Source organism: Bombina bombina, chromosome 2, assembly GCF_027579735.1.
Source record: "Bombina bombina isolate aBomBom1 chromosome 2, aBomBom1.pri, whole genome shotgun sequence".
Classification (NCBI taxonomy): domain Eukaryota; kingdom Metazoa; phylum Chordata; class Amphibia; order Anura; family Bombinatoridae; genus Bombina; species Bombina bombina.
In genome coordinates this window covers 426,708,372-426,721,617 of record NC_069500.1, presented here as the reverse complement: position 1 = coordinate 426,721,617, position 13,246 = coordinate 426,708,372, and the positions used below count along the sequence as shown (strand labels likewise).

The following is a 13,246-nucleotide window of genomic DNA, read 5'->3' as shown; positions in this document are numbered from 1 at the left end:
AAACTTACAATTATTACCTAAATAATTCCTATTTAAAAATAAATACTTACCTATAAAATAAAACGTAAGCTAGCTACAAAATAACTAACCTGCCTCACACTAAAACCTAACATTACAATAAAATGAAATAAATTAAATTAATCAAATACAATTATCTAAATCCAATCGGCCAATAGTATTGAGCTCGCATTCTCTTAGCTGATTGGATCAGCCAATAGGATGAAAGCTCAATCCTATTGGTTGACTGCAACAGCCAATAGGATTTTTCCCCTTTAACTCCTATTGGCTGATAGAATTCTATCAGCCAATCGGAATGTGAGGGCCGCCATCTTGGATGATGTACCTTAAAGGGAAACTTCATTCTACGTTGACCACCGGAAGAAGAGGATGCTCCGCCGCCGGATGTCTTGAAGATGGACCCGCTCCGCGCCGGATTGATGAAGATAGAAGATGTCATCTGGATGAAGACTTCTGCCGGCTTCGATGAGGACTTCGGCCCGCTTGGATGAAGACTTCTGCCGCCTGGATGAGGATGGATGTCCGGTCTTCGAAAACTGTAAGTGGATCGTCGGTGGTTAGTGTTAGGTTTTTTTAAGGGTTTATTGGGTGGGTTTTATAAAATAAAACCTAAGCTAGCTACAAAATAACTAACCTGCCTCACACTAAAACCTAACATTACAATAAAATGAAATAAATTAATCAAATACAATTATCTAAATCCAATCAGCCAATAGGATTGAGCTCACATTCTATTGGCTGATTGGATCAGCCAATAGGATAAAAGCTCAATCCTATTGGCTGATTGCAACATCCAATAGGATTTTTTCCCCTTTAATTCCTATTGGCTGATAGAATTCTATCAGCCAATCGGAATGTGAGGGACGACATCTTGGATGACGTACCTTAAAGGGAAACTTCATTATACGTTGACCACCGGAAGAAGAGGATGCTCCGCGCCGGATGTCTTGAAGATGGACACGTGCCGGATGGATGAGGATAGAAAATGCCGTCTGGATGAAGACTTCTGCCGGCTTCGATGAGGACTTCGGCCCGCTTGGATGAAGACTTCTGCCGCCTGGATGAGGATGGATGTCCGGTCTTCGAAAGCTGTAAGTGGATCGTCTGGGGTTAGTGTTAGGGTTTTTTTAAGGGTTTATGGGGTGGGTTTTTTTTTTAGCTTAGGGTTTGGGCAGTAAAAGAGCTAAATGCCCATTTAAGAGCAATGCCCATCCAAATGCCCTTTTCAGGGCAATAGTTAGCTTAGGTTTATTTAGGTTTTTATTTGGGGGGTTTGGTTGTGTGGGTGGTGGGTTTTACTGTTGGGGGGTTGTTTGTAAAAGAGCTGATTTCTTTGGGGCAATGCCCCGCAAAAGGCCCTTTTAAGGGCCATTGGCAGTTTAGTGTAGGCTAGGTTTTTTTTTATTTTGGGGGGCTTAGCTTTTAGTGTAAGGCAGGTTAGGTTTTGTTTTACAGGTAACGTTGTATTTATTTTAGCTAGGTAGTTATTAAATAGTTAATAACTATTTACTAACTAGTCTACCTAGTTAAAATAAATACAAACTTACCTGTGAAATAAAAATAAAACCTAAGCTAGCTACAATATAACTATTAGTTATTTTGTAGCTAGCTTAGGTTTTATTTTACAGGCAAGTATGTATTTAGTTTTAAATAGGTATTATTATTTAGTTAATAATTGAAACTTGAAAGTTTTATTTAGATTGATTTTAATTATTTTTAAGTTAAGGGGTGTTAGGGTTACGTTAGGGTTATGCTTAGGGTTAGGGTTACGTTAGGGTTCAGTTTAGGGGTTAATATATTTATTTAGTGTTAGTGATGTTGGAGGCCAGAGGTTTAGGGATTAATAACTTTAGTATAGTGGCGGCGACATTGGGGGCGGCAGATTAGGGGTTAATAAGTGTATTTACGTGCCGGCGATATCGGTAGCGGCAGATTAGGGGTTAATAGTTTTATGTAGGTGGCGGCGATGTTAGAGGAAGCAGATTAGAGGTGTTTAGACGTGGTTTTTATGTTAGGGTGTTAGGTTTAAACATAACTTTTTCTTTCCCCATAGACATCAAAGGAGCTGTGTTACGGAGCTTTTGTTTCCTTGATCGCAGGTGTTAGGCTTTTTTTTTTGCCGGCTCTCCCCATTGATGTCTATGGGGAAATTGTGCACGAGCACGTCAAAGCAGCGCTTGTGTTTGGGTGAAGCATGGAGCTCAACGCCACCATATTGCCCGTGCAATCCTGCTTTTTGTAAACTTGTAATAGCAGCGCTATAGGGAGGTTAAATACAGCCGCTTTTGTGGCGGTCGTTAATTTCCCTATAGCGGTCAAAACTCATAATCTGGCTGAATATATTTAATTAACAGGTATTGAATTTGGATTGTTTACAAAAAGGTGATTGACAGGCTCAATATTTCTCTATAGCATAGATTCTCTACTGAGTCTTCACCAAATTCCCAGGTAAACTGTAATCCCATTTGGTTATCATTTAAATACTGTACAAAAATAGATGCTTCCAATTTTCTACCTTCCCAGACCAACAGCAGGTCATCTATATAATGTTTAAAGTAACAGATCTTGCTCCTAAAGGGATGTAGACCTCCATCGATATGGGGCAGCTCCCACTAATCCATTACTAGGTTGGCATAGGAAGGAGCAAACTTTGCCCCCTTGGCTGTCCAACATCTCTGGAGGAAAAACACTCCCTAAAATTGGAAGAAATTATGCGTATGCAAAAAATCAGTAACCCTGAGTACAAATTCGCGAAATTCATCATCAAACTGTGAACTTCTCTTTATAAAGAAACGTACAGCCTCTAGACCCACCGAATGGGGATTTGAAGAGTATAATGATTTCAAATCAACGGTTTTTGATAATGACACTACATCTTAGAGCTTAAATCACATTTATTAGAAGTTTCATAAAATCACGGTATGTTTTAGGTTATTACCTGGCAGGTATAGCTTAGGTAATATTATTAATCCACTAATTTACAAACTTTAGCTAATAATTTGCTAGGATTGATCAGATTAACAATGATAAACATTGCAACTTTATTTTCAATTCTATCAACTATACAGTTAAATTAGTAACAATTTTGAGATGGTGACTTGTATTTCCATTTACTTGTTTTAATGATTCATTGGAGATTGCATTATTCCAAAGTTTGATTTATCACTTTGTTAAATGTATTAAATGAGGTTTGATCTTTCTGTAATATAGTATATAAGGGTACACAATATGTATTGTTGACCATACAAATTAGCTCTATTAGTTACTCAGTGTTAGGGAAGTATTGTTACCAATAGGAGTGGGGGAGTTGTCCTTTGTTTCCATCTAATACGAGGAGAGTCCACGGCTTCATTCATTACTTGTGGGAATACAGAACCTGGTCACCAGGAGGAGGCAAAGACACCCCAGCCAAAGGCTTAAATACCTCCCCCACTCCCCTAATCCCCCAGTCATTCTTTGCCTTTTGTCACAGGAGGATGGCAGAGAAGTGTCGGAAGATTTCGGAGTAGTCTCTTATGGAGGGTAGTACTCTTCGGAATGGGACTGGAGTTTTAAGCAGTCTTATTAGCCTCTCAGTGAGAGCATTGACGAATGTTAGGGTCTGGAGATGCAGGGAGAGTCTTTCTGCGAAACCATCCAGACTCGTATTAACAGCTCCTTAAGCAATTAGTGTTGACGAGTTTCACTGCCTGCTTTCTTTCACTCAAGTCCATGTCAGTGGCGATGCTACAACACTGTCAAACTTGAGAGGCCGTGTTCCTGTTCCACAGCGTTGATTCTGGTAAGATAATTTCATTTTTTATATTTGTAATGATAACGCAAGAAGACAGGGTCACAGTGTGACTCCTTTTATCTGTATAGAATTAAGGGTTAATATCTCTGGAAGGTGATTATTGAACGGGGGGGGGTGTATACATGATTGCTTTATTGTGTTTTTTGCTGCGATGTGTGAGATGTGGCTCTGGCAATGTGTGAACAGTCAAGTTCTTCATTTTGATTACTGCGCAACCTGTTTATGGCACGCTTTTTCTTGGCTGCAGGGGCGGTCCTGCATGGCACTTCATGTGACCAGGTGTGGCCTCATTCTCTTCCTTTTCCTAATCATAGGTTGCAGGAGACAAAGCGATTTCTCTGTAGGCCTTGGTCATAGGAGGTGGTGAGTGCCCCGGCCATTGGAGTATAAAGGTGCCATTTATTTTATGCTATAGTCCAATTTAAGGCGCAAGCTATGGAGGACTCTGATGCGTTAGAGGGTACTCCCTCTTTACCTAAATCTAATTCCTGTGTTTATTGTGAGGAGGCTTTGATATACCCGCCTGCTCAACTATATTTCAAATATCTAAAAGGAATAATATGTTTAGTACCACTGAGCCGTCCACCTCTGAGGGGTCTCTGTCCCGCGAAGTGCGTTCCCTACATTCATCTCTGATTACACATGCAGCTCCCCAGTGCACTACTAATCCTCCTGTGGAAGGGGCCCTGTGGCCGCCTGATTTTGCAGATCAGTTGCAAACGGCGTTGTCTGCGGCCTTCAGTGCTTTACCTCGCCCTGCTAAGCGCAAGCGAAAGGTTAAACATTGCTATCTTTCCCAGGGGTCATCTACTCTGTTGGATGTATCTGAGACTAGATTATCCACTGATGCAGAAGATTCCGATACTTCGGAGGACTCTTTCTCTGGGTTGGAATCTGCGGCCTCTAAGCCTCCGACTGTGGAGGAACCAGACTTTAGATTTAGGATGGAGCACTTACGCTTTTTATTAAAAGAGGTGTTGGCTACTCTAGAGGTTCCGGAACAGAAGTTATCCGAGGAATCCTCTATTCCTAAGCTTGATAAAGTTTATGAGGACAGGGCGGTGCCCCAGACTTTCCCTGTTCCCGTAAAGATGGCGAATATTATTAAGAATGAATGGGAGAGACTTGGATCGTCTTTCTCCCCTTCTTCATTTAAAAAATTGTTCCCGGTTCCTGACTCTCAGCTAGAATTGTGGGGATCTGTCCCGAAGGTGGATGGAGACATTTCCATGCTCAAGGATAGTTTGTCATTTAAGGAACCCATGGATAAGAAATTAGAGACCCTATTAAGAAAGATGTTTCAGCACACAGAGTTTGTATTTCAGCCTGCAGCAGCGGTCGCTTCTGTGGTGGGAGTGGCTACCTATTGGTGTGACTCTCTGTCAGAAATGATCGAGGTGGAGACTCCCCTCAATGAGATACAGGAAAGAATTAAGGCCCTGAGGGTAGCTAATCCGTTTATCTGTGATGCAAATATGCAGATAATTTGCTTGAATGCCAAGACATCAGGCCTTTCTGTTTTGGCCCGGAGGGCTCTGTGGTTTAAGTCGTGGTCGGTTGACATGACGTCCAAATCTAGATTGCTTTCCCTTCCATTTAAGGGAAAGGTTCTTTTTGGTCCAAACCTAAGGGTCCTAATTTTCGTCCCTTTCGTTCGGACAAGTCCCAACAACAGCTGCCTGCCGCAAAGCCCGAGCAGTCCAAGGGTTCTTGGAAACCTTCTCAGTCTTGGAACAAAGCCAAGCAGAACAAGAAGCCTGCTGAAACAAAATTGGCATGAAGGGGCGGCCCCTGATCCGTCTCTGGATCTCGTAGGGGGCAGACTATCTATTTTTGTGGAGGCATGGATAAGAGACGTGCAGTATCCTTAGATTCTGGAGGACATTGCCCTTGGTTATAGGGATAGGTTTTAAAATTCACCCTCCCAAGGGCAGATTCCTCTTGTCAAATCTCTTGTCAAAACCAGAGAAACAAGATGCTTTTCTAGAGTGCGTGAGGGATCTCTCCTCTCTAGGAGTAATTGTACTGGTCCCTTTAACAGAAAGGGGTCTAGGGTACTATTCAAACCTTTTTGTGGTACCAAAGAAGGGCGGCACGTTTCGCCCGATTTTGGACCAAAAAGAGCTTAAACAAGTTTCTGTCGGTCCAATCGTTCAAGATGGAGAAGATACGGTCTATACTGCCCCTAGTTCAAGAGGGTCAGTTCATGACTACAATAAACTTGAAGGACGCTTACCTTCATGTGCCAATACACAAGGATCACTTCAGGTTCCTGAGGTTCGCCTTTCTGGATCAGCATTTCCAGTTTGTAGCTTTTCCCTTCGGTCTGGCTACTGCTCCAAGAATCTTCACAAAGGTTCTGGGAGCTCTGCTCGCGGTTGCGAGATCCAGAGGGATAGCAGTAGCTCCTTATCTGGACGACATCTTGGTCCAGGCTCTGTCCTAGCAGCTGGCAGAGGACCGTATGAGAGCTCTTCTCCTTCTTCTGCGCTTTCATGTAAAGGAAGATCAGCTCAGGAAGAGTTCTCTGGTTCCCAGTACCATAGTGGAGTTTCTGTGCACGATAATAGACTCCATATCCATGAAGATATTCCTTAAAGACCAGAGACGTTGCAAGATTGTCTCCAGCTGTCTTGCCCTTCTAGCCTCCTCAAGGCCATCAGTGGCCCAGTGCATGGAGGTGAATGGACTCATGGTATCCACTATAGATTTCAATCCATTCACCAGATTCCATCTCCGGCCTCTTCAGCTGTGCATGCTGAGGCAGTGGAATGGCGATCACTCGAATCTATCCCAACTGATCTCGCTGGACAATGTGTCGAGGGAATCCCTCTCTTGGTGGCTCCGTCCAGATCAGCTATCCCAGGGGACATCCTACCTCAGACCATCTTGGGAGATTGTGACTATGGATGCCAGTCTCTCAGGTTGGGGAGAGGTTTGGGGTGCCAGGAAGGCACAGGGCAGGTGGAATCGGAAGGAATCTCTTCTCCCGATCAACATCCTGGAACTTCGAGTGATCTTCAACGCTCTGGGGTCTTAGCCCCTCCTGGGTTTGTCCAAGTTCATCAGATACCAGTCGAACAACTTCACCTTGGTGGCTTACATCAACCATCAGGGGGGGACGAGAAGCTCCCTAGCCATGAGGGAAGTATCTCGGATTTTGGAGTGGGCAGAGGCCTATGACTGCTCACTATCAGCGATCCACATCCCGGGTGTGGACAACTGGGAAGTGGATTTTCTCAGCAGACAGTCGTTTCATCCTGGGAAATGGTCTCTTCACCCCAAAGTGTTTGCGGAGATTTGCAACAGTTGGGGGACTCCGGAGATAGATCTCATGGTGTCCAGACTCAACTTCAAGCTACCCAGATACGGGTCGCGGTCCAGGGATCCCCAGGCAAAACTGATAGATGTCTTAGCAGTGCCTTGGGGATTCAACCTAGTCTACATATTTCCACCGTTACCACTTCTACCTCGAGTAGTGGCACGCATCAAACAGGAGCAATCGTCAACTATTCTGAATGCTTCGTCATGGTCGCTGAGGACGTGGTTTGCGGATCTAGTGGGTATGTCATTGTCTCCTCCATGGAGGTTGCACTGTCGCAGGGACCAGCTGGTACAGGGCCCCTTTGTGCATCAGAATCTAGATTTTCTGAGGCTGACTGCGTGGAGATTGAACGCTTAGCCAGGAGAGGATTTTCTGAGAGTTTGATCGATACTCTCATTCAAGCCAGAAAGCCGGTCACCCGTCGCATCTATCATAAGGTGTGGAGGACCTACTTACTCTGGTGTGAAAATCGTGGATATTCCTGGCATAAGGTCAGGGTATCCAGGATTCTTTCCTTCCTCCAGGATGGTTCGGAGAAGGGACTTGCCGCCAGTTCCTTAAGGGGACAGATTTCGGCTCTGTCTTTGTTGCTACACAAGAAGCTCTCTGAGCTTCCTGATATTCAGTCCTTTCTTCAGGCTCTGTCCAGGATAAGGCCTGTGTTTACACATTCTGCTCCTCCTTGGAGTTTGAATCTGGTTCTTAAGATTTTGCAGGGGGGCTCCGTTTGAGCCTATGCATTCTCTTAACATTAAGACGCTGTCTTGGAAGGTTCTTTTTCTTCTGGCTATTGCTTTAGCACGCAGGGTCTCTGAATTAGTGGCCTTGCAATGTGAGCCTCCTTATCTGGTTTTCCATGCAGATAAGGCTGTCCTTCCCATTGGACTGGGATTTCTCCCCAAGGTTGTGTCTGATCGCAACATTAATCAGGAAATTGTAGTTCCTTCCTTGTGTCCTAAACCTTCTTCGAAGGAACGGTTACTTCATAACTTGGATGTGGTTCGAGCTTTGAAATTCTATCTTCAGGCTACGAAGGATTTCAGACAAACTTCAGCTTTGTTTGTTGTCTATTCGGGGAAGCGCAAAGGGCAGAAGGCTTCTTCCACTTCCCTATCTTTTTGGCTGAGGAGCATGATTCGTTTGGCTTATGAGACAGCGGGACATAAGCCTTCTTTAGAGCATTACGGCTCACTCAACTAGAGCTGTGGCTTCTTCTTGGGCCTTCAAGAATGAGGCCTCTATGGGGCAGATTTTCTCCTCCTTTCATACTTTTTCAAGGTTTTACAAATTTGACGTTTTTGCTTCGGCTGAAGCAGCTTTTGGGAGAAGGGTTTTGCAGGCTGTTGTGTCCTCAGAATAGGGTCCGCCTCCTTTTTACCCACCCGTTTTCATTCAGTGTCCTCTAGAGCTTGGGTATTTGTTTCCCACAAGTAATGAATGAAGCCGTGGACTCTCCTCATATTAGATGGAAAACATAAATTATGCTTACCTGATAATTTAATTTCCATCGATACAAGGAGAGTCCACAGCTCCCGCCCGGTTCTCCGTTGGGCGGACCTAAATTTCTTTTGTTTTTCTTCTGGCACCATTTATACCCTGATGTTTCTCCTACTGTTCCTTGTTCCCTCGGCAGAATGACTGGGGGATGAGGGGAGTGTGGGAGGTATTTAAGCCTTTGGCTGGGGTGTCTTTGCCTCCTCCTGGTGGCCAGGTTCTGTATTCCCACAAGTAATGAATGAAGCTGTGGACTCCTCGTAACGATGGAAATTAAATGATCAAGTAAGCATAATTTAAGTGTTTTTTTAAATTTACCCAATGGAATGGTGTGGATTCATATAAAGCATGCACAGTCAGACCAGATCTTTAGCTTGGATTATGTCAGCAGTCTGGAAACATGTCAGCGGTCTCGATCTGACTTTATTTTTTTACTCCTATGTGCCATTTTTATATGCCGTGATCAACAAATAAAAGTTAAGTTTTATGTTTTCCTGTGCTCCTTATCATTTGTTTCACTTAGGTAGAGGAGCTTTTACTAGTGAGCACGGAACACTAGCTTAACTTCCAGCCGTTTGCACTGCATTGCAATTTCCCCTCTTTGGAGCATAGATTGACTTGATCTTGGTGATGCCCGCCACCCTTTTCCATGGATGACATCATCTGCGTTGGTCCTGCCTCGAGTATAGTGAGGAGGATGCCCGAGGTGGTGTGGGTCTGTAGAGATCTGAAGTGGAGTACCATAGAACGGATTGAAGGAACACGCAGGAGAGAGACTCTCTACACCTTACCCGGGGGAGCAATCGCATAGAGGGATTTTCTACTTGTTTGACGTTTATCAATATGAACAGCTGAATACCTCTTGCACGGAGGTGAAGCCGAGGCATAATAAAAGTATTTGACCTCAGAACAGTTTCTATATGATTAAGGGAAAATGTGCATACACTAGCACCCATTTGGGAAAAATTACGGCATAGCATCCACTAAGTTTAATATAGAGTGGTGCCCAAAACTCAGCTATGTTTGATTTTCTATGTCCAGAGTACTAGCCATAATAAAGCAAGACTGAACTTCAGTAATTCTGATTACTCTGGCTTGGTCTTTCAGGACTTGGTACGCTGACCTGATTAAAATGTCCTCCATGCCACCTTGGCCACTACCTCTCATAAAAAACCTTCTCTCACAAGGTCCTTTCTATCATCAGGACCTCATAACTCTGAGAGCTTGGCATTTGGATGCCTAACTTTGACTAACAGAAGTTTGTCAGATAAGGTTATTGATACCTTAATTCAGGCCAGTATCTATCACAAGCTATGGAAGTCCTTTTTTTCATGGTGTAATAAAAAAGGATTCTGTTGGAATTGTTTTGAATTCCTAGAGTTCTTGAGGGTGGTGTGGTGTATTAATGGTTAGGTTTTGGCCTTACCTGTTCTGTATCATAAGAAAATTGCCAAAATTCCTGATGTTCAGACTTTTGATAAGGCCTTGATTAATATCAAACTGGTGATTCCACCAGTTACTACCATGTGGAGTCTTAATTTGATTCTGAGAGTTCTTAAAACTCCTCCATTTGAACCTCTGCACATCTTAGACTTTCAAATCTTGTGCTGGAAAGTTCTTTTCATTTTAGCCATTTCTTCATTAAGAGGGGTCTTTAAACTTTTTGCAATCTGTTGCTAGTTTCCTTCCTTGCTATTTTATTAGGACATGGCTATGCTATAGACAAGTTATTCTTTTTTTCCCATAAGTGATGTCTGTAGATACTGTTAATCAGGAAATTGTTGTTGTTCCTTCCTTGTGCCCAGCACCTAAGAATTTAAGGAGCCACTTCTTCACAACCTAAAGGTTCTATGTGGAAGCTACAAAATTCTACAGACTTTCTTCTTCCTTATATGTCAATTTCTTTGGACCACGCAAGGTTAACAAAGCTAAAGCAGTAATTTTAGCTGCTTGGCTTAAAACCTAAATGGGACAGTCTACTCTATAATTCTTATTGTTTCAAAAGATAATTCCTTTATTATCCATTTGCAAGTTTTTCATAACCCACACCGTTATTTTAATATACTTTTTACCTCCGTGACTATCTTGTAACTAAGTCTCGACAGACTGCCCCCTTATTTCATTTATTTTGCCAGACTAGCATTTTAGCCAGTCATTGCTGACTCATAGGTAACTCCACAGGAGTGAGCACAATGTTATCTATATGGCACACATGAACTAGCGCTGTATAGCTGTGAAAACTCTTAAAGGCGACCTTCAAGGGCTTAGTTATACATTAGCATATAAGCCTACCTTTGGTTTAGCTTTCAACAAAGAATACCAAAAAACAAAGCAAATTTGATGATAAAAGTAATTTGTAGAGTTGTTAAAAATTGCATGCCTAATCTGAATCCATGAAAGTTTAATTTATAAGGCATACTTGGTTGCGTTGAAGACTACTCCTGAGCAAATAGTTGCCACTTCTTGGGCTCTCCATATTGAGGCTTCCATAGACCAGATAATTAAGGTAGCTACTTGGTTGTCCTTACATACTTTCACAAAATTCTATCATTTTGACATGTATGCGGTTTTAGGGGCTGCTTTTGTCAGTAAAGTACCGCTGGCCTCTGTGCCCTATTTCATGGTGGTCTCATTGACTACACTGCTTGGGTATAAGATCCCACATGTGATGTCTCATGGACTCTCACCATCTTATGAAAGAGAGCAAAATGTATGCATTACTGATTAATTTCTTTCATGATAGTGAGTCCATGAGCTCCGCCTTTGCTTTGCTGTACAATTGGTGGCAGGACTTCATTTGCCCAACTTTTTTCTTTCTCTACTTAGCCATGTGCATAGCTACAAAAGAGAGTATGACTGAGTGGGATTCTGGGAGAATGGGAAGGATTAAAGCTCTGGTATGTAGGGGTGTTTTTGCCTCCTCCTAGTTGACTGGAGTGTAATCTCATATGTGATGTCTCATACACTCTCACCATCATGGAAGAAATTTTACTGTTGGGACATTTCATAAGATTTCCTTTTACAATATGGGATAAAATGTTTTGTTTGATAGAAGATAGAATCCACTACGTTTTTATATGCTGAGATAAACTTTCATTAATGTATTTCTTGGAATACAGGTACATGCACATGCTGCAACAGCTTTGGATGGAAAGATATATATTACTTGTGGCAGAAATGTAGTCTCTTACTTAAAAGACACCTGCTGCTATGACAAACAGAAGGATAAGTGGGAATATGTGGCTTCAGGTCCCATACGGAGGGCGTGGCATGGAATGGTGGCGCTTCTGGGAAAAATGTATGTGATTGGAGGAAGCAATGATGATGAGGGCTTCCGTCAAGATGTTTTAGAGGTGAAAACCTAATAATGTTGGTCAAGATTTTTTTTTTTTTAAATGAATTTTTATTCGGTTTTAATATGAAAGATAACACTTGGGGACACGCAGGACCCCTGTTCAAACATACACAAACGAAAGGATCGGACACGCAGGTCCGGTTGCAATAGCTTACAGAACATTGATACAACATAAGTAAATTGCAGGGATTTGTGGTGAAAATAGTTCACCAAGATTGAACCCTGGTGTGGGCTCTAAATATGGGAGGGGGTGGGGAGGTGGTACGTATAAATTAAATTAAATGCTCCAAAGATCAAGTCGTGATAAGTTGCAGCAAGATGTATTAATGGATTTGTCCAAGTAAATTAAAGAGCAGGTTCAGTCAACATCTTATGGTGCAGGTAACAACAGATTCCAAAGACAAATAAGATGCACCTTGTACCTAGTACACGCTATACTTAGTACCCACTTTACCTAGCCCTCATTGTGTCTAGCACATACTAAACCTAGCACTCGTTGCACCTAGCGCACATTGCACCTAGCACACATTGCACCTAGCGCACATTGCACCCAGCGCACACTGCACCTAGCGCGCATTGCACCCAGCACGCACTGCACCCAGCACGCACTGCACCCAGCACACACTGCGCCCAGCACACACTGCGCCCAGCACACACTGCGCCCAGCACACACTGTGCCTAGCACACGTTATACCTAACACACGCTAAACCTAGCACACCCCATAACCGGCATTCTCAGTGCCTAACACACATTATACCCAGCACGCGTTGTACCTAGCACACATGATACCTAGCACCCACTGTACCTAGCACACGCCGTAGCCAGCACCCCCCCCTTGCCGGGCACATTCGGTACCTAACACATATTGTACCTAGTACACGTTATACCTAGCACGCACTGTGCCCAGCCCACATTATACCTAGCACATATTGTACTTGGCACACCTGGTACCTAGCACACATGGTACCCAGCACTCATGGTACCTAGCACTCATGGTACCTAGCACTCATGGTGCCTAGCACCCACTGTACCTAGCTCACGCTATACCTAGCACACGCCGTGCCCAGCACCCACCTTGCCTAGCACCCACCTTGCCTAGCACCCGTGGTACCTAGCACACGCTGAACCTAGCACACATGGCAACTAGCCCACATGGTACCTAGCCCACATGATACCCAGCACACATGATACCTATCACACATGATACCCAGCACACACGGTACCTAGCACACACAATACCTAGTACTTACGGCACCTAGC

The 13,246-nt window shown here is 43.4% G+C and overlaps 1 protein-coding gene across 2 annotated transcripts in view; it reads left to right on the top strand.

Annotated features, from left to right (window-relative positions):
• KLHL22 (kelch like family member 22) overlaps window positions 1-13,246 on the top strand; it is a 164,903-nt gene that overhangs the window by 105,625 nt on the left and 46,032 nt on the right. For both annotated transcript variants that reach the window (XM_053701977.1, XM_053701978.1), the window contains exon 7: window positions 11,750-11,983. In XM_053701977.1, coding sequence (XP_053557952.1) covers window positions 11,750-11,983 — 234 coding nt within the window. The remainder of the gene's footprint in view (window positions 1-11,749; window positions 11,984-13,246) is intronic.